Source organism: Sphaerodactylus townsendi, linkage group LG01 (assembly GCF_021028975.2).
Source record: "Sphaerodactylus townsendi isolate TG3544 linkage group LG01, MPM_Stown_v2.3, whole genome shotgun sequence".
Taxonomy (NCBI): Eukaryota; Metazoa; Chordata; class Lepidosauria; order Squamata; family Sphaerodactylidae; genus Sphaerodactylus; species Sphaerodactylus townsendi.
In genome coordinates, this window is record NC_059425.1 from 70,252,284 (window position 1) to 70,280,010 (window position 27,727).

At 44.5% G+C, this 27,727-nt stretch overlaps 1 protein-coding gene across 2 annotated transcripts in view; it reads left to right on the forward strand.

The window, feature by feature from the left end:
• The first annotated feature begins 238 nt into the window (after positions 1 to 238).
• The window catches only part of MOCS1 (molybdenum cofactor synthesis 1), a 59,331-nt gene continuing 31,842 nt past the window's right edge, over positions 239 to 27,727 (forward strand). For both annotated transcript variants that reach the window (XM_048517081.1, XM_048517154.1), the window contains exon 1: positions 239 to 443. In XM_048517081.1, the coding sequence (XP_048373038.1) occupies positions 294 to 443 (150 nt within the window). In that variant the 5' untranslated portion in view covers positions 239 to 293. The remainder of the gene's footprint in view (positions 444 to 27,727) is intronic.

Below are 27,727 nucleotides of genomic sequence, written 5' to 3' on the forward strand. Positions count from 1 at the left end.
TATCGTGCAGCGCGTCTGGCTAAAAGTTTCCAGACCGCTCCTGTTTGTTCAAAAGTCGCACGACCCAGCAAGAACCAATTGAGACGATCTAACCGCGAAAGTACTCTGGGGCCGTCTCAGCGGCAAATTGACTACAAATCCCAAGATGCTTGTCGAAGAGTTCTGACAGCGAGGGTTGCTATTGGCTGAGGGCGACCCTCCCCCTGTGATGATAGGACTGTGCCTGGTTGGTGTTTGTTGCTGTTTGGCGAGGGCAGGCCAAGGTGTGCAAAACTCGCAGCTTGTCAGGACTCATGGCAGCCGCCGCCACCGCCGCTCAGCGTGGGGTCCATTGTTTGCTCCTCCGAGCTGTCTTCCGAGGCCCGCCTGGCACCAGAGGCTGCTGCTCCCGGGTGTCTGCGAGGCAGCAGCCAGCGCTCCAAGTTTCCTCCACCGCGGCTCAGGTTGGAGTTTTGCACACTGATTAGGAAGGGAGGGAAAGGGGATGGGGCAATTGCGGTTTAGTTAGTTCCCCTTGAATAGCGAACTGTGCAAATTGGTTACTGGGACAGTGTGGATTATGTCTGCAGAGGAGCTATGGGGGCTGAAACGCAGCAAGTTGCATCTTTTCCTCTGAAAAGGTCGCCCTCCGAATCTTAGACATGTGGAATCACCTGGAAGAGGAATCATACTTTGCACATGTCTAGGGACAGTTTCTTCTCCGTACTAAGCTGAGTTTTGGGGGCTTAAAATGGATTCTGAAATTGAACCATTGTTGACCTGTTGCCACATCAGATTAGAATTTAGATAAATTAGAAGAAGGAGGATTACTGAGGACGGGTGACTAAATGTTGTTTGTCCTTACCTAGGTAGTGAGAAGTCTCCTAATCTTATGTAGAATAGCAAAACATTCTTTGTTCATGGCATAAATGTTCCAGTGTACCTGGATTGTGATGGGGGAAGGGAGCTAAAAGTTGGTCTGTATTATCTAAAGCAATGCTCTGCTTAGAGTCAAGACAACATTGCTTGTTTGCAGTTATCACAACATTAAAAAACCAGAGTAATGTCAGTTGTATAATATTACATAAATAAATGTTTTCTTAAAGAGATTTTAGGTTCTAGAATGGCTGCTGGTTAGAGTTCATTTGCATGTGTTTTGACAAGTGTTACCTCCCCCCCCCCCTTGGCCATATGATGGATGTGAACTCAATAGTTTGTCAATTTCATAGTAAGTTGTGACAACAGTAGCTTATATTAACTGTAATAAGAGGAATTAGGTAATAGAAGTTGGAGCCTATCCTTGCAAGAGGCATCTCATTTCCCCCTTGCCCACTATTTCCTCTTTTTCTTTCCTGAAAGCCCCCATGATTCCTTCTCTCCTTCTAGGGTTGCCTTCTAGTTGAAATTTGGAAATTTGAGGGTGGAGCCTTGGGAAGATGAGGCTTAGGGAGGGACGCAACCTCCACTGGATATAAAATTAGAAGTCCTTCCTCCAAAGTAGCCATTTTCTGTCAGGTAACTGATCCATCATCTTGAGAATAGTTGTAATTCTTGGTGATCTCCAGCCCCTACCCAAAGGTTGGCAACCCCAGTTCCCCCTCTCGGTAGTGGCTGCTTTGGAGGGTGGAATCTGTGCCATTATGCCCTTTTGTGGTCTCTTCCGTCTTCAACCCTCCCCAGTCCCCACTCCCTAAATTTCTAGGAATTTCCTGACCTGGAGTTGGCAACACTACCTCCTTCCCACCAACAGCCAGTCTACCTTTATCTGCCCTTCGTCATCAGCTTTCCCTCTCCCCCGCCCAACAGCCTCTACCTAGTAAAACTGTGGCCCAGATGTCTGGTGCTTTTTTTCTGGGCCAGGCCCACTTTCATGGTAGGGAATCCTCAAGGACTTTTGCAAGGGAGGGGGGAAGGCACCTCACTTTCCCTTGTATCTCTCTCTCCCCACTATTTCTTCCTTCTGTTCTCCTAGCAACTCCCATATCTTGTCCCTTTACCCTACATCATTCTCTTCTCAGCTATTCACTAACCTGCCTTTTATCTGCCTCCCATCTTCAGCTATATTTCTTTGCTTCATCTTCAGCTATATTTATTTGCTTCATTTCTCCAGAGTGAGGTCAAAAAGCAGTTTGTTTTTCTCCACTTCTTTTTATCCTTACAACAATCCTGTGAGGTAGGTTAGGCTGAAACTATGTAACTGGTCCAAAATCAGTCACAGTCTGCAACAAAATGGGGATTTGAACCTAGGTCTCCCATATCCTGCTCTGAAGCTCTAACCGCTACACCACGTTGGCTTTCACAGGGTTGTTGCTGTTGAACAATAGCAAGCAAGGAGGTATCATCACCCAGTGGCTGCTTCTAGGCCTAGTGTAGCCAACCTACAGATAGAACCTAGAGTTTCCGCAAAATTGCAACTGAACCTCAAAAGACAGAGAAAATGGAGAAAATGGCTGCTTTGGAGCATGGACTCTATGGTGTTATATTTGGCTGAAGCTCCTGCCCTCCACAAACCTTGTCTTTCTTAGACTGCAGTACAAAATCTCCAGAATTCTCAGATTTATCTGATTTAGCTATTAGTATATAAATTAGTTGTTGGAAGCCAACTGTTTGCTTTCTTATATCTGCAGTTAGATTCAAGATTGTACTTCAAACTGGGGGCGGGGGAAGGACAACTGAGGAATTTGGCATGATGGTTATTGCATAACTTCTTAATCACTTCCAAAAGTTTCATGAAAGCATTTATTCTTGATTCATAGAATGTGCCGGAAATCTGGTGCTGAGATATTGTGAAATATCTCCTTAAGGCAAGTTGGAAGGGTGTGAAGTTCATCTCCTAGAAAGCTACGTTTGCCACTTCTGTCATTCTGGGAATGTCTATATCTCTAGTTGCCACTGAGGCATTAATATAACTTGAGGTACATTAGGTAACTTGAACAGGAATCAGGAAATTAATATCACCTGACTGTGTATTAATATCAGCAGTTCTCTGGGTAAATGGCTGCATGACATGACCAGGCAATTAAGTCTGAATGTGAGATGAGTCTTTTTAAACGGGCTGAGGTATGCTGCTTGAGGGAGGGTTGCAAGAAGCTGAATTTACAAAACAGTGGTGTGACCAGATGTACACTTTTTGCCATTCAGTCCTGTGAAGAAAATTAACATGTTGCACATAGCCCCCTTCCGCACATGCAGAATAATGCACTTTCAATCCACTTTCAATGTACTTTGCAGCTGGATTTTACTGTATGGAATAGCAAAATCTACTTGCAAACAATTGTGAAAGTGAATTGAAAGTGCATTGCTCTGCATGTGCAGAAGGGGCCTTGGAGAAAACTACTGTACTAGGAACCAAACCTCTCTTTGTCTCTGGCCCTTTCTGCACAGCAAATAACGACCGGGTTGCAGCCGGGATAAACAAACCTGGCATAGCCCTGGGCCATTCATAAGGGTGGCTGTCCCATGGATAGCCAGTGCATCAGCCAGGGCGTGTGCCTTCATATGAAGGTGCTTAAAAAAAACTTTTAAAAAACTTACCTCCCTCCATGTGCAGCTACGCAGGCAGAGTCTTGCTGGAGCCAGCAGTGCCTGCATGGCTTCGCAGATGGGAGCCGGGAGGGATACAAAAAAAAAGAAAGAAGCACAGCCACATAATGTGCCTCGTGGCTGTTCGCTCAGCCCTGGCTACGAGGTGCATTAAAGCAAAAGAATTGCAGAAATCACAATTCTTGTAATACCCAGGTTAGGGGGGGGACCCGGGACAGACTTGCTTCGGGAGCAGGTAAAACCCAACTGAAAGTAATGTTGGGAGAGGGGTATGCATCTCCAACTCCTTGTTTTTATTCAGGGTTAATAGCAACGGGGGGGGGGGGTGTCAGTCCATGTCAGGCCTGCAGCACGGAGTAACTAGTCTTTCCCCCACTATTGAACTATATAGCTATCTCTGTATCTCCCTCCCTCCCGGGCCTATGGTGCAGTAGCAACTGGACAAAGGTGACTGAGGCTAAGGTGACATGAGGGAGAGAGTAAACACATGCACAAACACATTTTGCATCATAACGCTGATAAGTTTGCATTTGGGCACTACCCCACCCATGGCTACTATTAATGCTGGAAAAACTGTAGAGCAATCTTACCACCCAGAGGCCTTAGGAGGTGGGCGGGTTATTAAATTGGATGAATTAATAATAATAATAATAATAATAATAATAATAATAATAATAATAATAATAATAATAATAATAATAATAATAATTTACTGCCACACGATTCACTGCCACACAGTTGGATACTTCATTGCCTGGAGATAATTGGAGTCAGTGAGAACATCAAGAAATTGGTCAAGAATGCAATGCACACTTGGAAAACAGAATTAATAGTCAATGGAGCAGGAATAGGGGAAGTCAACATCCGAAGGGGAATATTCCAAGGAGACTCCCTGTCCCCACTACTCTTCATCATTGCTATGATTCCGCTCTCTATAATTATGAAGAAAACAGGTCAAGGATATCAGACAGCAAGAAACTCACCAAAAATTTCACACCTTCTATACATGGATGACCTAAAGCTCTATGGAAAATCAAAAGCAGAGATTGAGTCACTACTGAACACAGTGAGAGTCTTTAGCACTGACATTGCAATGGATTTTTGACTTGACAAGTGTGCAACTTTGGAACTCAGTAAAGGTAAACTTGCAACATGCGAAGGTGTGAATATGCCAAATGCCATAGAAATAAAGAGCTTACCAGTGAATGAAAGCTACAAATACTTGGGGATACTGCAAGCAGAGAACATCAAGCATGCAGAAGTCAAAGGCGCAATTAGGAAGGAATATCTTAGAAGGGTCAGAAAAATTTTGAAATCAAAGTTAAATGGAGGAAAAAACAATAAAGGCAATTAATACTTGGGCGGTGCCTGTAGTACGCTACACTGCTGGCATAATTAACTGGACACAAGCCGAATTGGACATCCTGGACAGAAAAACAAGGAAAATTATGACCATCAATCAAAAGCACTGCATCCAAGAAGTGATGTAGACAGACTCTACCTGGCAAGGTCAGAAGGAGGAAGAGGACTGCTCCAGGTCAAGCAATCAGTAGAGGAAGAGAAAAGAGGCCTGAAAGAATACATCCAAGAAAGTCAAGAGCCAGCATTGAAAGAAGTCCACAAGGCTGAGATGCTGAAAGCCAAAGAATCAAAAGAAGAGTATAGAGGAAAACAGTTTAAAACACGAAAGGAGCAGTGGCTAAACAAGCCACTCCATGGGCAGTACTTTAAGAAAATTGAAGGGAAGGTTGACAGCAAGCAAACATGGGAGTGGCTCAGAAGGGGAACTCTAAAGAAAGAAACTGAAGGCCTGATTTTTGCTGCCCAGGAGCAAGCATTACGGACAAATGCAATAAAGACACGAATCGAAAAGTCCTACAATGACCCAAAGTGCCGTCTCTGCAAAGAGTGTGATGAAACCGTGGAGCACATCATCTGCTGCTGTAAGAAAATAGCCCAAACTGACTATCTCGAACGCCACAATAGGCTAGGCAGCAATGGTGCACTGGAACCTTTAAAAAAGTATGGCCTGCCCTGTAGCAAGACCTGGTACGCAGCATCAAGCCAGAGAAGTCCACAGAAAATGAAGAAGCAAAAATACTCTGGGACTTTAGAATACAGACAGACAGACACCTGGCACACAACACCCCAGACATAACAGTGATAGAGAAGAAACATGTTTGGATCATCGATGTTGCTGTGCCAGTTGACAGCAGGGTAGGGGACAAAGAGCTGGAAAAGATCACAAAATACAAGGACCTACAAATTGAAGTTGAACGATTGTGGCAAAAAAGAACAACAGTAATCCCACTAGTAGTCGGTGCTCTAGGAGGAATCCCAAGAAATCTTGAAAAACATCTGGAAAGCCTAAACTTGGACAGAACATCAGTCCACATGCTGCAGAAAGCAGCACTTCTAGGAACTGCACATATTCTACGCAAATACCTCTAATATCCTAGGTCCTTGGGAAGGACTCGATATTCAGAGATGAATTCCAGACACTTGTGCTGTGTTGTTATGTATAATAATAATAATAATAATAATAATAATAATAATAATAATAATAATAAAATTGTACTCTGCTTTTCTGCCCCACCAGGGCCACTGAACCAGTTAAATGTTGATTGAATAACTGTCATCCAATATGTAATGCTGGCTTCTGGACTGAGAAACTTGAGAACAGCAGAGTAGCTAGCTTACAATTGTTTATCTTAAACATGAGTGCGCTGCTGCCCCTTCACAAAAAACTTGTTTGATCAAGATCAGTTATTATTTCTGTCTCCAGTTTTTACGGTATGAGTTCTTGTGTAAATATGTTTATACACATGGCTCTAGTTTAAGAAATCAAATAAGAAAACAATATATGTCGAGAAGACAATAACAGTAACTTGTTAAGAATCTTCAGCAGTAATCTTTTAGTAAATGTCTCCCCCATTAGTATCTGCAGTAAAAGATATATCAGTGATTAGGATCCGTGGCTTCATGTTACAAAAATTTGATAAGCAATAAAAAGGTAATCCTTACCCTAACGTCTCTGTTAGAAGGTTTAAAAATCCTATTTTGTTATCTTCAATTGAAAACGGTTTATATTCTCAGCTAAAAAGTGAAGGATATTGAGTATGGTGATGAATGTTAAAAGTAACTTCTGGCAAAAGGAATATTTTTAAACTGTACTATTAGACTTACAATGTGGACGATGTAAACTGTTTATTAAAAACAATGCAGAAAGATCTGTTAACTGGAGACCGAGAAAGTTTTATATACAAGAAGGTTACAGTTCTCTGCGGACAAATAAGAGAAATTGCTTCAAGATGGCCAATCAGTGGCATTTTATACCTTATCAGTTAGCGGCAATCTATAAAAAGAGTTCTGGAAAAGGTTATTTTTGTCAGGAAAGGAATGCTGATTTCCACAATATGTGGTGTATATTGGGGTACAAAACTTGTGGAAAATGACTGTTAATACTCTTGTTAAAATTCTACTTGTCTTCCTTTGCCCCATAATCTTTCTCTTAATTGATACAATTTCAGTTCAAAAATCAAAATCAAGAACTCTTATTAAATCTCTTGGTGGCTGCTAGATTGGTATGTTCAAAGCATTGGAAATTGCAGGTCTCTGCTGAAAAGGGTGAATGGTTGACTAAAATATGGGATTTAACCAGTTGACATCTCGTCAAAGATCTAAAATATGAAGAAATTAAGCAAAAACTGCTCCCCTGTGTTGCCATACATAAAAATGAATCAAACAATGTATTGTAATTGCAATAGGATATTGATTATAAAGTATTATTCAATGTGTACATGTAGCTATTGGGGTATATTAATTATTAGTAAAGGCTCATATTTTATTCTTTAAAGTTCAGCCGCTTGGATTAAGCTGGATAATAGAATTGACATTTTTCTGACTCTGCTGGTCTTTCTGTAAAAATAGAACTTGGCATGAGACAATAATCAGCGCTGACATAGAGGCTTGTCGATCTCATCCTGTCACATGATACGTGTTCAACATTTTTTAAAAAGGTGAATTGTGTTTGTAAACTAGATTTGCAAAGTGGTTTTGCAAGCTGCTACATTATTAGTCAATTGACTGTCATCAATACTAACCACTTTATGATGTTATATCAGAGTGATACCCCTCATGCGCACTAAAGATGCTGTCAGAAAACCAGGCTGGTGGACTGTGTTAGAATTATTTTGCCATTGATTCTCTGCATGGTTGGAAAATAGTAAAAAATTACTATGAAAGTTTGGACTTGCAGAGAAACAGAGATGGCTTTCATGTGCAAATGAAGCAAAACAACAAAAATGTAACAAGGATGTACAGACATTTGGGTCAAAGTTGTACTGCCTAAGGAAGGCACACTGTACTTAAAGTGTCTCAGTAGCTGTCTTGCAAGTCTTTCCTTCAAAACTACCAAAGCATCTACTCAAATATATGCTGCTCTGAGTTCTGTGGAGCAAGCGCGGGGTTAAAATGCAACGACCAAGTCTACCTCACTGCAATGTAAGGACCTAGTACTTGTAAACATAGTCTGCCTAGTAAACTTCATGATGTGATATCATCCTATGAGTCTGCAATGGCGTGCTACTTGCACAAGGGATTTGAAATGCTTAAGCCAGTGTGTTGAAGTTGCTAAGAGCAGGGGACTCTCACCTGGAGAACCAGTTTTGATTCCCTACTCCTCCACATGAGCAGCAGACTATAATCTAGTGAACTGGATTTGTTTCTCTGCTCCTGTATATGAAGCCTGCTGGATGATCTTGAACTAGTCACAGTTCTCTCAGAACTCTGTCAGCCCCACCTACCTCACAAGGTGTCTATTGCAAGGAGAGAATGGGAAAGAGTTTGTAAGCAGCTTTGAGACTCCTGTGGTTAGCAAAAGTGGGATATAAATCCAAACTCCTTTCTTCTTTTCTACACAGCTATTTTTGCAGGTGTTTTGATGAATGTCCGTAGAATAATCATGATTTTCTGTGGACAGTGAAATCGTGAACGTATTTCATCTTTCATCTTTCGAATTAATGAGTCTAGTTTGACTGAATTAGGTAAGCTGACAGGTGTCATACAGTCTGTGAAGAACCAGCTGAGTTTGGATCTAAAATAGTATATTCATGAGAAGTTTCAAAGCTTCAAGGTAATCTCTCTTCAAGTGGTTGGTTCACTTTTCTTGATCCTATTTGAGCTTTTTTGAAACTAGATCTTCAGAGTTACATGGTGAGGGCTTGGCTTATATAGGCACAGTTGTCAAGTTTCAGGAAGAGCTGAAAGAGAGAAGCAGTGGGAGGTAGCAGCAGGAAAGAAAATTTTCTCCATTTATTTGTACTCTTCAGTAACAGAATTGCTTAGGTAGTTGTAAAGCCGGTATTTCCTCAGGCATACGTGTTATGTCTTGAGCTGATAGCTGCTTCCCAGGCTATTATGCTGAGGCAACATATAAGATGGAAGCCAGCAGTTAATTGAATCACTAGTTTGCTAGACACTAGCAATTGTCCCAAGGCTTTATTTCTTTAAAAGAAGGCAGCCATTGACAGTTTAATAACTTGTGATTAGGTCAAACACACCAAAATGTTCATGAATCACTGCCAAGGCTTCCTCCATCATTTTGGTGAAGGCCTTTGGCTCAGTGATAGAGCATCTGCTTGGCATGCAGAAGTTCCTAGGTAGTGGCATCTCCAGTTACAAGCAGGTCATATGGAAGGCCTCAGACACTGGAGGGCAGATAGTACAGACTTTGATGGACCAACAGCCTGGCTATGCATAAGGCAGCTCCATGTGCGTGTCTTCATTGTCTGTTTACAAATGGCCACAGGGAACGTCAGGAATGTGCTGAAATGATGTGCACAACATTCATTCTTTCCCTCTGTCAGAATGTCTTAACTAGGTGAATGCCCCTGTAGTTGATTTTGTCCTGCCCCTGCCTTTGAGCTACCCATACTGGCAGTTCATCTTCTTTTGTTTCCTTGGTGTTCAAAGCTTCCTAGCATTTACAAGTCTAGGATAAAACGGGAATAAACATTATAGCATAAGCGGATAAGTCTAGGATAAAACATTATAGCATAAGCGGGTGGGATAACATGGATCTGAATAAAAAGATACACAGACTTGAATTTGACAGTTTAAATTAAGACCAATTAAAACCAAATCTCAAATGTTGTTGTTCTTGAAGCAAAGAAGCTTGATTTGTAACTTCCCTGTGAGTTATTCCAGTTCATTAAACTCTGGCATGATATAAGAAAAGTAGTCACTCAATGAGTCCTTGTGCTGATTTATCACTCCTCCTGACCTTTGGTAGTGCTGTCTCTACAATGTAATATGTAACATGGACAAAGCTACCCATGGAAATGAGTGGCAGCTGTTACAAGGGTTAATAATGATAGTTTGTAACATTGAAAGGGATGATTGAAAAATGTGAGTTTGTGTCAAGGATGATTGCAATAATACCTGTAAATATCTCAAAAATGATATTTTAGTTGCTAAATGTCAAGGAGACAGAAGGGATTGTGCTCACTAAGAAGCTGCAATTGAGTTAGGAAAGATGACGTAAGAGCAGAATATTCCTTCTTAGCTGTGATCTCAGAATAGGATTCCGTTTCAACAGATTAATTGTATTCAGAGTGTGTGGCAATAGCCCCATGGTTTCTAGTTCTTGTTAGTTTTTGTTAAATTTCAGCTAAGGTGCTATCAAAACCCAGTCATCAGTTTTGTGTAATGGGAGCTACTATGTAATTACAAATTAGCATTAAACTACCTCTTTCACATGACACAGGTTATTGGACAAGTTTCTGTATGTAATTTAAAAACACTTGCTCCTTTGGTGTGTTGTGTGGTTTCCTTCGACAATACTTGCTCCATCTCTTGAGCAATGTATTTAAAAAAATAGAGAGGAATGATTTTTCAGAAGTGCTGTCTGAAGTGAGATGAATTTTTTGTGAGACTTTGAGGCCAGAATCAAAAAGTAAAGAGAGAATGCTCCTTTTCACCTAGGGACTGTGAATGTTAGATGCTTGGGGGGAAAGTAGAGCAAGTACTGGAAAAGAGGTCATGAGCTTTAGTAAACAGAATGCTCCTATGCATACCAAGAGACAAGAAGTTCTAAATTAGTTAATTTAGTACTTCAAAAACAGCAGGTAGCATTGTTTATTGGAGAGAATGCATTAAACCATGGTAAATGGCACAACTTCAGGCTGATAAAGAAATCGCTGAGCTTGCTGTTAAAGCGTCCCCTTTTGTAGATATGAGACCCTGCCATATAGGGGCCACTACAGGAGATTGGTATTACACTTTCAACAAGCTATGAACCCCAGCATGCTGTTGAGGAGGTGGGATAATTTGATATACAATATATGGCCCAGTCCAGCTTTTTAAAATGCAAATATAAAATGCTTGTTTAACTTTAATACAAATGAAGTTTGTATTTCTTCCTCCGGACATGGCAGTAGTGATGGAAACTATCTTCTCACCGAAGTGAGAACCTGACTTGGACTGCTCTTTGAAACTCGCATAGAACAAGGCTTTATCCAAAGAGCAGTTCAAGAGGAGGAGACTAAGATTCTGTTGTCAAATCTATCCTGATGAGATTTAGCAATCATCCATGGGGAAAAATAGCAGTTCAGTAGCGACAGTTTGTGTTTACTTTCAGAGGAATCTTACAAAGGAACCATGCCAGGATGGCACAGTTCTTAGCAGTTCCATTGATAACATGCTATGAAGCACTAGCATAGATAAAAAATTTGCTTATAGCCCCCTATACAAATAGGCAGTTGCAGTTTAAAGTTAGTAGCCCTTCTCAGTTAGGATAAGAGATGTGGTTTGCGCATTTGCTCCTAGTTTCAGATTCACAAATTGTACACTAAAGTTGTCTCACTGTCTCACCTTGTTTGAGATAGCTTTTGATTGTGAAAAGCACATCTGACAAGAAGAAGAAGACTGCTATGCATTTTAGAGCTGTGTAGCTAAATATTTCTTCAGCGTGCAGACCCAAATAGGACAGACAGGCATGAGTATATTCGTCAATCCAGAACAAGTAATTTTAAATCATTCTTCTGTCCTTGATGGCATCATTCCACTGAAAGAATTCTGCTGCATAATGCAGTCAAGTCTGCTAGATTTGTCCCTTCTAATACCTTATTGTTTAGATAATGGTGCCTATGAATTTAAAGTCATTTCCCTATATTTATAAAAATTCCTTTCCATTCCTCTTCCCACAAGTCAACAGTTTTTTTTATTATTTTCATAGTTAATAACTACAGAAAATCAAAGTTAAAGAAAACAGCATTTTCAAATAATAGCAGTAAACAACTATACATGGATAATATGGTTCTTAATATTTATAACATTTATTCTTAGAGTCTTCACTGTCGCACATCCACTTATATTGTTATTTTTACTTTTAACAACTTACTTTTAACCTGTCTTATATATTAGTACACAAGCGAAGAGAGTAAAAACAGTTATTATATTATATCTAAAAAATATATTTGCTGTAAATTTAATATTCAGCAATAAATATATCACATTTTAAAAAACTGGTTATTTTTTTAATCTCATCTTCTTAATTTACTTTAGTTTATAATATCATTATAGCATCAAGACATAACAGTATAATATGTTAAATATAACTTCCATATCTTTAAAAATTTCTTTTTTTGGCTATTTACAAGATTACAACTTTGTCATGGTGGCATATTCTCTTCCCAGTTTTCTCGATCGGGATATTTTTTTCGACTTCGCATTTTCCTGCAGGTGTCACTCTGCTGCTGCTACCAGGTATAGAGACAGTTCTTACAATTTTCCTGGTAGGTAAACTGGAAAATTTCCAAACAGCATTGTCTTTGCATCCATATGACATTCAATTATCAATTTTTTTGTGTTTCTGGATGTATTTCCAGTTTTTTTTTACTTTCTTACACATCCACCACATATGATAAAATTATCCATCTTCTTCTTGACATTCCCTCTGTAGTTTTTATTCTTCCTGATATTTTCTGAGTGGTATACCATCTGAGTGGTATACCATCTGTTTTTTAGTAGCGTCTCCTTTTGGTAGAACGAAACAGGTATAAAAACCAAGTCTTCTTCTTCTACTGGTAGCTTTTCTAATAACTATTAGCAGAGTGAAATTTCTTCGTTAAGAATAAGCATACTTCTGGTTAATATGTGATGAGAAAACATGTCCCTCCATTTAATTTATTTATTTTTTTTGCTTACGCACTTTTCATCTTGATCAGAATCAAGGCACTTCTTACAAATGAAGCTTGAAAGTTCTTAAAAGTTACAGCCACCTGTGAAGGATCTAATTAAATTGAGTGAATAAGCTGAATGAATAAGTGGATATTGGAATCTGAATGTTAACAGGAAAGCTTCCTATCACTTTTTCAAGTGACTCCAGAGTCCAATTTTAGTGTGGTACATATCCTGAGAGGACATAGTTTAACAGCAGAATATGTTTTGCATCCATAAAATCACCGTATTTATTATACTTGCCCAAAAATATACTTTCCCCAAAAATAAGACAGGGTCTTATATTAATTTTTGCTCCAAAAGATGCGTTAGGGCTTATTTTCACGGGATGTCTTATTTTTTCCCCATGATTTTGCACCCCCGCCCCCTGCCCCATGACCAGGTCAGCTGCACCGGGGCATCTGTAACTAAGGCTTATTTTTGGAGTAGGGCTTATATTTCAAGCATCCTCCAAAATCCCGAAAAATCAGGCTAGGGCTTATTTTCAGGGTAGGTCTTATTTTCATGGAAACAGATAAGAACATAAGAACATAAGAACTAGCCTGCTGGATCAGACCAGAGTCCATCTAGTCCAGCATTCTGCTACTCGCAGTGGCCCACCAGGTGCCTTTGGGAGCTCACATGCAGGAGGTGAAAGCAATGGCCTTCTGCTGCTGCTGCTGCTCCTGAGCACCTGGTCTGCTAAGGCATTTGCAATCTGAGATCAAGGAGGATCAAGATTGGTAGCCATAGATTGACTTCTCCATAAATCTGTCCAAGCCCTTTTTAAAGCTATCCAGGTTAGTGGCCATCACCACCTCCTGTGGCAGCATATTCCAAAGACCAATCACACGTTGTGTGAAGAAGTGTTTCCTTTTATTAGTCCTAATTCTTCCCCCCAGCATTTTCAATGAATGCCCCCTGGTTCTAGTATTGTGAGAAAGAGAGAAAAATTTCTCTCTGTCAACCTTTTCTACCCCATGCATAATTTTATAGACTTCAATCATATCCCCCCTCAGACGTCTCCTCTCCAAACTAAAGAGTCCCAAACGCTGCAGCCTCTCCTCATAAGGAAGGTGCTCCAATCCTTCAATCATCCTCGTTGCCCTTCTCTGCACTTTTTCTATCTCTTCGATATCCTTTTTGAGATGTGGCGACCAGAACTGAACACAGTACTCCAAGTGCGGTCGCACCACTGCTTTATATTTATTTATTTATTTTGGGGGTTTTATACCGCCCTACCCCCGAAGGGCTCTGGGCGGTGAACAACAGTTTAAAACATACAATCAAGTCGATTTAAAATAGATACAGCGTTTAAACATATAAAACATATAAAACAGCGTCAGCAACAAAATCCAATTTTAAAAACCTTCGCAAAGGAGGGGGGAGGGGTCCCATAGATGGTGTAGGGACCCTAGAACAAGAACTAGAGTAGAGGGGGGAAGGGGGGGGCACACATCAGCGGCCGGGCACTCCAAAAGCCCGGTGGAACAACTCCGTCTTACAGGCCCTGCAGAACTCACCAAGATCCCGCAGGGCCCGGACAGCTGGAGGAAGAGTGTTCCACCAGGCAGGGGCCAGGGCCGTAAAAGCCCTGGCCCGGGTGGAGGCCAGCCGCATCATAGAGGGGCCGGGGACTAGCAGCAAATTGGCCTCTGCCGAACGCAGAGGCCTGGAAGGGACATATGGGGTAATGCGGTCCCGAAGGTACGAGGGTCCCAGACCACGTAAGGCCTTAAAGGTCAGCACCCATACCTTGAAGATGATCCGGAACTCAACTGGGAGCCAATGCAGGCGGCGCAGCACAGGTTGGATATGATCACGAAGAAGCCTGTGAGTAGGCGGGCGCGCATGTTGGACCAGCTTTAACCTCCGGATCAAGCGCAAGGGTAGGCCAGCGTAGAAGGCGAGTTACAATAGTCCAACCTGGAGGTGACCGTTGCATGGATCACTGTGGCCAGGTCAGTGCGGGAGAGGAAGGGAGCCAGCCGTTGGGCCTGACGAAGATGGAAGAATGCAGCCCGGGTTATATGGGCCACCTGGGTCTCCATTGAAAGAGACGAATCCAGGTGGACCCCCAGGCTGCGAACGGAGGAGGTCGGTGCCAATGAGACCCCCTCCCACACCGGCGGCTGGAAATTCCCAACCTCGCCCCCACGGCCAAGCCAAAGGATCTCCGTCTTCGATGGATTAAGTTTTAACCTGCTCTGCTGCAACCAACCAGCGACCGCCTCCAAACAATGCTGTAGAGCTGCAGGGGCAGCGACCGTTCCCCCCTCCATCAACAGAATGAGCTGAGTGTCATCAGCATATTGATGGCAGATCAGCCCAAAGCTCCGTACCAGCTGAGCAAGGGGGTCGCATGTAGATGTTAAACAATAGCGGGGACAGTAGCGCCCCCTGAGGCACACCGCAACAAAGTGGGTACCTCTGAGAGGCTTGGTCCGCGCACCACACTTGCTGACTCCGGTCCCGGAGAAGCGAGGCAATCCATTGAAGGACAGTGCCCGCGCAGGGCGGCCAGGCGGTGGGTCAAAAGGTCATTGGTGCGACCCGCACGTCAAATGCTGCTTGGTCCAGATCTAACAATACCAACAGCGCCCGATCCGCCTCGGTCAAGCTGCATCACCGGGCGATGTCTGTGGCTGACAAGAACTATCTCTGTCCCATGCCCAGCAGGAAGCGGACTGGAAGGGATCGAAGGCCGGTGTGTCATCCAGGAAACCCTGACGCTGCTCCAACACCACTCTCTCAATTACCTTCCCAGGAGCGAAAGATTGACATGGGGCGGTGGTGGCCAGATCTCAGGATCTAATGATGGTCTTTTCAAGAGTGGAAGCGGACCACTGCCTCCTTCAACCCACCGGAAAGACTCCTTGCTCAAAGGGAGCCATTGATGATATTCAACAGGTGGGGTCGTAACTCCTCCCGGCAGGTTTTTATAAGCCAGGAGGGGCACGGATCCAGAGGACAGGTAGTAGGTCTAACAGCAGCCAAGGCCCTGTCAACAGCGGCTTCGGAGAGCAGGGAAAACTGGGCCAAACAAGGGCCTGAAGACGGCAAGGGAGCCTCCAGTTCACTAATTGTAGACAAAGTGGAGGGAAGGTCCCAGCGGAGCGACGTGACTTTGTCTGCAAAAAAGCTCATAAATGCCTCAGGACTAATCGCCAATTGGGAATTTACTGAACCCTCCGATAAGGAGGTTAAAGATCGAATCACTTTCGGAACAATTGTGCTGGGCGAGGCTAGCAGATCGCGAGAGAGGAGGAGAAGAGCGTCCTCTTAAGCCTCCTTAGGTAATTAGCCATCTCATAGGCTTTCATAAACGTCCTATAAGATGTTCGCGCAGCTTCATCACGAGATTTCCTCCACACTCACTCTAGACGTCTGAGTTCCCGCTTCATAAGGCGGAGCTCCACAGTATACCACGGAGCCCGCCGAGAGCAGGGACGCAGAGGACGTTGGGGGGCAACAACTTCGATGGCATCGGAGAGTCGGGAATTCCAATCTTCCACCTGCTCATCGAGTGTGCCGGCAGGTTTAGGATCCCACAGAGCATTCAGGAAACCAGTCGGATCCACAAGTCTCCGCGGGCTGGCATAAATCAGCCCGTCGCCTAGACAGGGTTGGTGCGGCAAATCCATCCGGACCTTCAGGGCATAATGGTCGGACCATGGCACTCTATCAGCAGAGGATACGACCAGATCAACTCCCGACCCAAAGACCAAATCTAGTGTGTGGCCAGCCTCATGAGTGGGGCCAGAATTTACTAAGGAGAGGCTAGCATCGCCATGGATGACACTAGGTCCACAGCCACTGTACAAGAGGCAGTATCGACATGGACGTTGAAGTCACCCAAGACTATAAGCCTGGGGAACCTCAACGCCCAGTCAGCCACCACCTCTAGCAGCCGTGGCAGGCTGTCCCCAGGTGCGCTAGGCGACCGGTACACCAACAGGACTGCCAACCTCTCCAAGGCCAACCACTCTAGGCCGACACGCTCTAAGCCAGTGATCTTCGGGACAGGGATAGCCCTAAAGGATGAACATTGCCACCCCGCCCCCCCGGCCCTGGGTTCGAGGCTGGTGGAGGCACGCGAAACCTAGTGGCGCGACCTCGCCCAAGGCGACGGTCTCACCTTCACGCACCCAGGTTTCGGTGACACAAGCCAGGTCCATCTGCTGGTCTCCAAGATAATCGTGGAGAACTGCGGTTTTATTATTGATGGACCTGGCATTTATCAACACCAGTGACGAAGCAGGGTGTCTCTGAACCCAACCACTCTCGTTCCTTGGGATAGGACGGAGGTCAGAAGGCGAACGAGCATATCCATATCTTGTCCGCTGTCTATCATAAGGCCGCCGCCTACCATCATATTTACCCCGTCCCATTAACACTGGGATCCCCAGCCCCATAAATGGTGCCCCCATGTCTCCGTTATCTCCCCTCTCTCAATAGCCTAGCTAAAAAACTCCACCTCATGTGGGTCTAAACTTACCACTACTCACAACTAACCAATTTGAGACTAATACTAAACTACACTAATTCTAATCTATAACAGCTAAAATATTACTACAATCACACAGTTATAGGCAGATAATACAAGACCAAAGGAGAGAAGGGCCACAAGAACTCTAGCTATTGATTGAACAGCCCCCGATGCTCACACTACAGGTCGCTGTAGATGTAACTAATAGCTGGCAGATAGAAATTGACAATGGCCAGGCACCTGGAACACGCAAGAACCAGTGGGGGCCAGAGGAGGGCGCTAGATGACAACACAAGCCACACCAAGTCGCTTCTGGCTGCGTTCTCCAGTAGGCTTAGTGATTGAAATGGAACACAAGCGGCAAACATGGGGCTCACACCACCCAGTCTGCTCTCTTGCGTATAAATCTGTGTGTTTACAATGCCCTCCCTAGAACACAACCTGCACAGCCCTCTCACAGCTGGCCTGTCATGGTCAAACAGGGTTCCAGTTCTATTAGGCAGAGAAAATCCGTTCTTTTTCGGCCACACTGTCAGTTTCACAACCAGTCGCCACTGCCTCCACCACTCCAAGCAAACAAGCTCCTGTCCCGCCTCCTGCACGCTCGCCTCCAACAGGCACCAAACCCGCAGGGTGGACGACCGCGTCACAAATGCAGCCTCCACAACGTTAAGGTTACTTAAAGGGCCGGCAGCTCTGCTTCCTCCTGCAACGGGCTCTGATGCAACTGCCGCGCCCCGTTCTTTTTTCCTGCGGAGCCCCTGGGATGGTAAAGTCCAAGCTGGAAGACGAAAGGGGGTTTCTGCCACCAACCCCTGATCTCGCTGCCACCAGGCTGCTCCGACCTCCGACGTCACGCCCAGTTCTCTTCGGCTGCGGCTGCGGGGTTTCTGGTTTGGCGTGGTCCAAGTTGGAATAATGGTGGGGGTCTTTACCACCGACTCCCAGCTATACAGCCACCAGACTCCGTCTCCAGTCATCAGCCCATCCAGTTCAAAGGAGTGGGCGCAGTGGAGAAAGCCGGAGCCCCCGCAAGGACGGAGATAAGGGAGGTGAGGGAGGCGAGAGATACACGATATAGGCACAGGAGAAGCCAGGTACCTCATGCCGCCGTCTTGTTCTCGTTTCGTTTCGCCCCAGTCCAATGAGGCTTTGCACTCATTAAATCAGCTAGCTGCCGACTAAGCTCTCAAACTCTCAAAAAAACATCTACAAAGTAGTGAGAGTGGGCAGGACTCACTCTCTAGGCTAAAAACTGGGAGAAATTTAACTTAAAAATCCAATTGTGGCGGAGCTCCGCTGCTGAGCTCCGTCGCAGACGCCATCTTAATTAGGGGCAAGACAATCCTTGCAGTTTTATTATCAACTCCTTTCCTAATTATCCCCAGCATAGAGTTTGCCTTTTTCACAGCTGCCATGCATTGAGTTGACATTCCCATGGAACTATCAACTAAGACGCCCAAATCCCTTTCCTGGTCTGTGACTGATAGCACTGACCCCTGTAGCATGTATGTGAAGTTTGGATTTTTTGCCCCTATGTGCATCACTTTACATTTTGCTACATTGAACTGCATTTGCCATTTCTGAGCCCACTCACCTAATTTATCAAGGTCCGCTTGGAGCTCTTCGCAATCCTTTGTGGTTCTCACCACCCTACATAATTTGGTATCATCTGCAAACTTGGCCACCACACTACCCACCCCTACTTCCAGGTCATTTATGAATAAGTTAAAGAGCACTGGTCCCAAAACGGATCCTTGGGGGACACCACTCCCTACATCTCTCCATTGTGAGAACTTCCCATTTATACCCACCCTTTGTTTCCTGTTCCTCAACCAGTTTTTAATCCATAGGAGGACTTCCCCTCTTATTCCTTCATTGCTGAGTTTTCTCAACAGTCTCTGATGAGGAACTTTGTCAAAAGCCTTTTGGAAATCCAAGTAGACAATGTCCACTGGTTCCCCCTTATCCACATGTCTGTTTACACCCTCAAAGAACTCTAGTAAGTTTGTAAGACAGGACTTGCCTCTACAAAAGCCATGCTGACTCTTCCTCAGCAGGTCTTGCTTTTCTACATGTTGAATAATTTTATCTTTAATGATAGATTCTACTAATTTACCAGGAACAGATGTCAAACTGAGTGGCCTGTAATTTCCGGGGTATCCCCTAGACCCTTTCTTAAAGATTGGTGTGACATTGGCCATCTTCCAGTCTTCAGGGATGGAGCCTGATTTCAGGGATAAGTTGCATATTAATGTGAGAACATCAGCAATTTCATGCTTGAGCTCTTTAAGAACTCTTGGATGAATGCAATCTGGGCCAGGGGATTTGGTAGCATTTAGTTTATCAATGGCTGCCAGAACTTCTTCCTTGTCTACCACTATCTTCGCTAGTTCCTCGGATTCACCTCCTAAGAAGCTTGGTTCAGGTGCAGGAATGTTCCTCACCTCCTCTTGGGTGAAGACAGATGCAAAGAATTCATTCAGCTTCTCTGCAATCTCCCTGTCATCTTTTAGCACACCCTTTGTTCCTTCATCATCTAATGGGCCTACCGCTTCCCTAGCTGGCTTCCTGCTTTTGATGTACTTGAAGAACTGTTTGTTGCTAGTCTTGATGTTCGCAGCCATGCGTTCCTCATAATCCTTTTTTGCCTCCCTTACAGCTAACTTGCTTCTCTTTTGCCACCATTTGTGTTCTCTCTGGTATTCGTCATCAGTTAAATTGGACTTCCATTTTCTAAAAGACATCTTTTTTTTCCTAATAATTTCCTCAACCTCCCTTGTTAACCATGGTGGCTTCCTTTTGGACTGTGTGCTGCCTTTCCTAACCTGCGGAACACATTCCAGCTGAGCTTTTAAGACGGTGTTTTTAAATAACCTCCAAGCACCTTGGACATTTTTGACTCTGTTGATTTTCCCTTTCAGCTTCCTGCGCACTATCCCCCTCATCTTTGAGAAATTTCCCTTTCTGAAGGCGAATGTAACTACATTAGTAGTTGTCACTTGTTTGCATGCAGAGATACTGAATCTGACAGCATTGTGGTTGCTGTTCCCTATTGGCTCAACAACACTGACTTCCCGCACCAGGTCCTGGGTCCCACATAGAATTAGATCTAGGATCACATCTCCCCTGGTTGGTTCTACAACCATCTGCTCTAAGCCACAGTCATTTAGCATATCCAGGAATGTTCTCTCCTTACTATGACCTGAACATGCATTTTTCCAGTTTATGTGGGGATAGTTAAAATCGCCCATTACCACAACATTTTTGCTTTTGTTGGACTCTCTAATTTGTTTTTCCATCTCAGAATCCTCTTGTGCACTTTGGTCAGGGGGACGATAATATATTCCTAATGTTAAACTATGCTTCACCCCTGGTATTGATATCCACAGTACTTCTGTAGAGGAATCAGCTCCCCCTGCATTGTCTATTTTATGTGACACTATGCTCTCTTTGATGTAGAGGGCCACCCCACCCCAAATACGCCCTGTCCTATCCTTCCTGGAGCCTGGAGCCTGGGATAACAGCATCCCACTGGTTCTCCTCATTCCACCATGTCTCTGTGATGCCCACTATATCAATGTCCTCCTTCAAAACTCTGTACTCCAGCTCCCCCATTTTAGGTCGAATGCTTCTACTATTAGCATAGAGACACTTGTATACTCTGTCCCTAACCTGGGATTTATGTGTTTTGCCCTCTAGCCTTTTGTAGACACTATCACTTATCACATTGCTATGCTCCTCGCTTGTATGTGGTTGATTTAGAAAAACCTCCCTCTCTGTCTGCATCCCCATGGACTCTGTATTCCGAACCGAAGTCACCTCAGCTCCTGTCGGCTTTCCCCCAAGGATCAGTTTAAAAGCTGTTCTGCCACCTTTTTAACGTTGAGCGCCAGCAGTCTGGTTCCTCTTTGGTTAAGATGAAGCCCGTCCCTTTTGTACAGGCCTGCCTTATCCCAAAAGGTTCCCCAGTTCCTGACAAAGCTGAAACCCTCTGCCTTACACCACCTTCTCATCCACGCATTGAGACCCTGTATCTCTGCTTGCCTAGCTCGCCCTGCGCGTGGAACAGGTAGCATTTTGGAGAAGCAGCCACCTTGGGGGGTCCTGGATTTTAACCTTTTTCCTAGCAGCCTAAATTTAGCTTCCAGAACCTCCCGGCTACATTTCCCAATGTCATTGGTACCAATGTGGACCACAACTGCTGACTCCACCCCAGCACTGTCTAACAGCCTATCTAGGCGGCTGCGACATCCGCAACCTTCGCACCAGGCAGGCAAGTCACCATGCGGTCATCACGCCTGTCACAAACCCAACTCTCTATATTCCTAATGATCGAATCACCCACTACAAGGAGCCCCCCACCTCCCCGAGGGGTATCCTCAGTGCGAGAGGATATCTGACCACCAGCTAAGGAAGGGGTCCCATCTAAGGGAGCATCTTTCACCACCTCAGACTGGCACCCTCTGTCCCCAAGACTCTCATTCTCCATGACATCTGAAGAGATGTCACCTTGGGAGTGGGACCCGGCTGCTAGGTCCCTGAAAGCCTCGTTTGTTGCCCTCTCTGCCTCTCTCAGCTTCACCAGGTCTGCCACCTTGGCTTCAAGAGAACGCACACGTTCCTTGAGTGCCAGGAGCTCATTGCAGCGAGGGCACACCCATGATTTCTGCCCTAGTGGCAGATAGTCATACATGTGACAGTGCAAAACACTGGAAAGCCCCCCTCCCCCTGCTGGCTTCCTGCCTTCATATCTAATTTTGTTTAGATATTCAAATATTGATTTTAATTAGTGCCTCCCTGTTAAGGTTTCTATACCTTCTACTATCCCTTAAAATATGTTCTTATTTAGTAAAACACCTGTGCGCGCCTAATGGCGCGCGCCGCTGGTTCCAGAGACTAACTGAAAAGATTTAAAAATGTGAGAAGCCCCATCCCTTCAGCACTAACTGAAAAGATTTACAAATGTGAGAAGCCCCACCCCTTCAGCAGCCTCCACCAATCAGCAGCCCTAGGACAAGGAGAAAAAAAGAAAAAACCCTGTTTAAAATACACTGTTTAAAAGATGTGGCTTTGAGAAAAGCCCTCTGTAAAGAAAAATCAGAGCTCCTCAGCCCTTTCTGGCCCACTGCTGTTCTCCACTGCTCCTCTTCTCTGCTGGTTCCAGAGACTAACTGAAAAGATTTAAAAATGTGAGAAGCCCCACCCCTTCAGCACTAACTGAAAAGATTTACAAATGTGAGAAGCCCCACCCCTTCAGCAGCCTCCACCAATCAGCCTCCACCAATCAGCAGATTTAAAAATGTGCCGGTTACCACTGGGACGACCTCAGCTGGTTTGTGCCATAGACGCTGAAGTTAGATTTTCAAATCGTGGTATCTAGTGACCTTCTCGTGTTCTTTTTCAATGACCCTGCTGTCACTGGGGTCTGCTATGTCGATGATGCTCACTTTCTTGTCCTCGATCATGGTGATGTCTGGTGTATCATGTTTCAACACTTTGTCCGATTGTGTTGTTGTTGTTGTTGTTGTTGTTGTTGTTGTAGTTGTATACTGCCCTCCCCCGGAGACCTCAGGGCAGTGAACAACATGAATATGAAACAACCTAATCAATTAACCACAATTAATTAATTAATTAATTAAGGCTCTATACATATTAAAATACGAAACTCCATTAAAATACAGCGTTCTAAGTTACAAAAAAACAACAGATTGCGTCTCACAACTAAACCCCCCTGAGAGAGTTCACCAATGTTATAAAGAGAGTTCATTGCAGGGTTCACAGATGTTATAAAGAGGGGGTGGGGGCAATCAGCGGCCGGCCTCCCCAAAAGCCTGGTGGAACAGCTCGGTCTTACAGGCCCTGCGGAACTCCTTAAGGTCCCGCAGGGCCCGGACAGCTGGAGGAAGAGCGTTCCACCAGGCAGGGGCCAAGGCTGTAAAAGCCCTGGCCTGAGTGGAGATCAGCTGCATCATTGAGGGGCCAGGGACCACCAGTAAATTGGCCTCTGTGAGCACAGAGGCCAAGTTGGGACATATAGGGCAAGACAGTCCCGCAGGTACGAGCGTCCCAGGCCGTGCAATGCCTTAAATATGGTACAAGGGTCCCAGGCTGCACAAAGCCTTAAATATGGGTAAAAGCCTGCACTTCTCTTGATGGCTTTCTTTCCTAAATGAATTGTCTAGGCAAAATATTTGACTAGAGTACCTTTGCACTAGCATAGAGTAACGATGACTGAGCAATAGTTTGACTGAGCAATACTATTAACTCAGGATTATTTTAAAAAAACTACAATAAATGTATCAGCTGCCATCAAATTTAAATGGTGACATTTGTTGTCATCTTATTTGTCCTTCTCTTTGTGCTTTGAGAGCTGTAAATTTTTTTTATGATACAGGTTCCCTTTGAGCATGGCATGAATGTCCTTACTGTGGAGAACCTATGAGATTTTGGTTTTGCTTTTCTTTAGCCTTTAACTGGAAAATCTAAAATGTAAATATTTCTAAACCTAGCCAAATTTTTATCTTGGCTAAACAACAGAGTGATTGCTAGTTGGTGTCTAGAATAATGTTAAGAGTTTAATATTTTCCCCACCCATATTATCACTGTCTTTACAGTAGCATGCTACTAAGATAAACTTAGAGGCTGCACTAATGCTTTTGAGCACAGGGAATCTAATAGCAGTGGTGAGCCAGACATTGACTCAATTCAGATATATCCAACTATGGTTTATTTAACTATGGTTAATTTGTGAAACAGGGCTTGGATTATAAATAACCAACTCTGGCTGTGTAGCTAGAAAGTACATGAGGGTGGTTTGGGAAAACAAGGATCTATGCTTTGATAGGTTTCACAACACCATGGTTAAAATGAATGGTGGGTAATAAATCACCTTCACATATTCTGATTTGATAGACCCTAACAACAGTTCTTAGTGAAGGAGCCTGCAGTCAGAGAATTGCATTAATATAGCTTAATTAAACCATACTTTTGACTGAACTGAGTCATTAATCATTCCATTCATCTGGAATAGCTCAATAGATGATATCTTGCTTTTAGTGTGGCCACATTAATGGTAAACTAGCTGTCTTCACTCTTCCCTTGCTAATATATTGTGTCTGTCTATGGCAGATGATGTGCAGAGAGATAATTAGCACTGCTTGGAAGCAAAGTATGTTTTTATTGTTAAGTATCTTTTCTGTGTACTTTATCCTCATTTTCATCAGGACGGAAGCTCACTGACTGTTTTATGTGGCATGTGAAACAGATGTGAATTTGTGTTGGCATGGATATATATTTATGTTTATGGGGGGTGGACAATGTGACTATTTTCAGTCCTTCACCTTGTAGCTTTTTAAAGGTATGAGTATGTCTAATTCCCAAAGGTATGAGTATGTCTAATTCAGCCAATGGTCCCTGGGCAGTGTTACCCAAAATGGTGGGACGCAAGAACCCTCTTTGGTTGGGGAAATTAGCTATAGAGCACATATTGCCTATATATACAAGTTTCAGTTCTTTATAAGAATGCAGCAGAGAAAAGATTTCTTTTTCAATGGTTTTTATTGGGAAAATAACAAATGGAATAAAACAAAATCTCACTCACAACCACTAAGTTACTGGGGTAAAAACACATGCATTCAAGGGTTCCTAAGATATAATTTAGAGGTGAAAGACAGGTTTTGGATGTAGAGAGAGAAGGGATGGAATATCAAAGATTATATTACCAGTCTTGTAGTGTGTGTCCAGGAAACAGACCTAATGGCTAGGCTCTGGATGATCTGCGCAGATGGAACAATATTACAGACCACCATGGTGGCATGATAATATTGAACAACTGACTGGGGTCTGAGACATGCTTCTTATAGGGAAAAGCATGTCTTGGGGCCAAGGAAATCTTTGAACAAAGGATTCTTCCTGCTGTTCCAAGTGAGGTAATAGTCTTGAGTATCAGACCATTGAGCCATCTTTGATGGGTTTTTGCCAGGTGTTGGACAAAACAGGTAACAACCCTTAATGGGCATTGCAACATAAGATGACCACAAGTAGATGAGTCAGAGGAAAGACTCTTGAGTAGATTAAGAGACAAATACAAAAGAACTGGTCTCGCCCAGGTTGTTCTGTTGTCCATATTCAAATGCTGTTTCAAATCCTGAGTATGGACCAGGCATTAAGTTGTACGTATGTGAGGGGGGGGGGGAGTCCTTGAGGCATTCTTGCCAGTCCCAATATGGAGTTTCTGAAACAGATTCCTTTCAGGGCATTGTTTTGCCATGTCTGACAGGGCAGCATTCCGGGAGAAAGACCATTTTTTCACCCTCTGCGCTGCTATACGTCAGATGGCTTCAGCAGGGAGCCGTCAAAAAGAGTCTCTTTCTGCCGGCTCAGCCTTGAAGAGGTGGCCCTGCAGACTGAGTGGCAGCAAGGATCTGCCATAGGTCTGGAGGGGATGTGTATCCCAGGCAGTCCTGCGTGTGTTCTTGCTATGCAGACCACCCTGTACCTCCGTTCCTTAGCAAGACAGGGTCTTCCCTTGACTCTGGCTTGGATTTCCTCTGAGCCTTTAAAAAAATGTCCTGTTCCTCAGTCCTGGTTTATTTTCAATACTAACAGTGACTTTCAAAAGTATACATTTGTATGCCTTTGAGCTTGAACACTTTCAAATGACCACTGCTTTGTTCATGGGTTGGGAAGCATACCACCTTAGACAAGTCCATTGAAGTAGACATGACAAATGGAAGATCATTATGAATAGGAGATAAAGAAGACAAATTGCTGTTGCTGAGACCCTTTTGTTTTCATCAAGCAGCTGAAAAATTGGAGCTTATGTTTGAGTGCATAACATGGTGATAATTGATTATAGTTAATACTCTCCTGACAATGACAATGGAAAACCAGTGCAGAACAGGAACCACATAAAAGGCACAATTCACAGGGAAGTAGCTCTTTTTGAGCCCTGTTACCCCATTTCAGATCAGCTATTAAGTGCATATCTGGGATCCCTTCTCTGATGCACCAGGCAAGCTATGCATCCTGTTTGTTTTATTTCCTAAAATTGGTCTCTGTCAAAGTCAGAAATAGTAAATTAGGGCATCTGTCTTTAATCTGGGAGCTAAAGGAAGGCCGTTTCCGCACGGCTACAGTGGGCGTTGGGTCGGCGTACAGAAACTACTGGGACGACGGCGCCACGCTGCACTGTCGTCCGATCGACCTACCTGCTCTGCGACCGTCCAGCGTGTCGCCGAGACCAGGGAACATGCCCCCCCTGCCCTGCGCGACCACTCCGGAGTCGCAGGGCAGGAGGGTCGTGTCCCCAGGCCTCGGCAACGTGCCGGACGGTTGCAGAGCAGGTAGGTCAATCAGGCACAGGGGGGAGGGATGGCGCCTTCCAGTTGCTGCCATATGCACTGCAGCGGCTAGAAGCCCCCATTTTCCAAAAACCTTGCTGGGGAAGTGAGGTGGGAAAACGGCAGCTTTGCGTCGCTCGGGAGGCGCGAGGGCGGCACGGCTGCGAAGCAGCTGCGCCCCCCGTGCGAACAGCTCCCTGGGGACGGTGTTTTTGCCGTCCCCATGGCGCTGTATTAGGCCCGTGCGGAAAGGGCCAAAGAGAACTGGAGCAGTGCAAAATCACAGCACCACCGTCTCACAGCACTTCATGTCCATGTCCCAGCGTGGGGAACCAGTCAGTAAGTGTTTGGGTGGGACTTGCTATGCAAAGGTGTGGTTGACTGAATTGTATTGTGGGTGTAAAGGATTCAATGGTGTTGATGAACGGGTCAGCCGCCTGGCCTTGACTACATTCCACAGCCCGGGCGATGGGCCAGCTTCTTCGGCGGAGACCTTATCTCTGCGAGGGAGATGAGACCTCCGTTCCCATGGGAATCCGGGAGGGGGGATGGGATGGACAGAGGTATAACCTGTGTTTCTGGCGGGAGATCTTATTCCTGCCACTGCGTGTACATGAGCTTTCTAAGATGTCTGAATAAACGGTCTTTTACACCAAAGAGCCTTTTATTTCTGCTTCTATGGAATTCCTTACATTGTGGCAGGAATCCTAATTCATCTATATTCCTAGTACAGTGGACCTCTGGTGTCTCGGCATGGAGAGGTTGGATGTTTCTGTGGAAGGTGCGGTAGCCCCCAAAGAGGGCTCCGACCTTTCCCTTCTGGATCTGGAGGAACCGGCGGGAGAACGGGTCTCGCTGGTGACTCTTTCCCGTCCTCGTATCAGCACGAGTCTTCCTTTACTCCGTTGGAACGAGGGACGTGAAGACGACCATGGGCACTTACATGAGTCGTTTGGGGCGCTGTCTATGGATCGAGAGCCTGTGGATCGGATATCTACCCGTTTTCGTATGGATTACAAACCTCAGATGCAACCTGTCACGGAGGAGACGGGCCTGACCACCTTTCATGCGGCAACCCAGGAGTCCATTGAACGATTCCTGGACTCGTATTTTGGTGATGCTCCCAAAGACCCACCGTGGCATAGCACTGGGG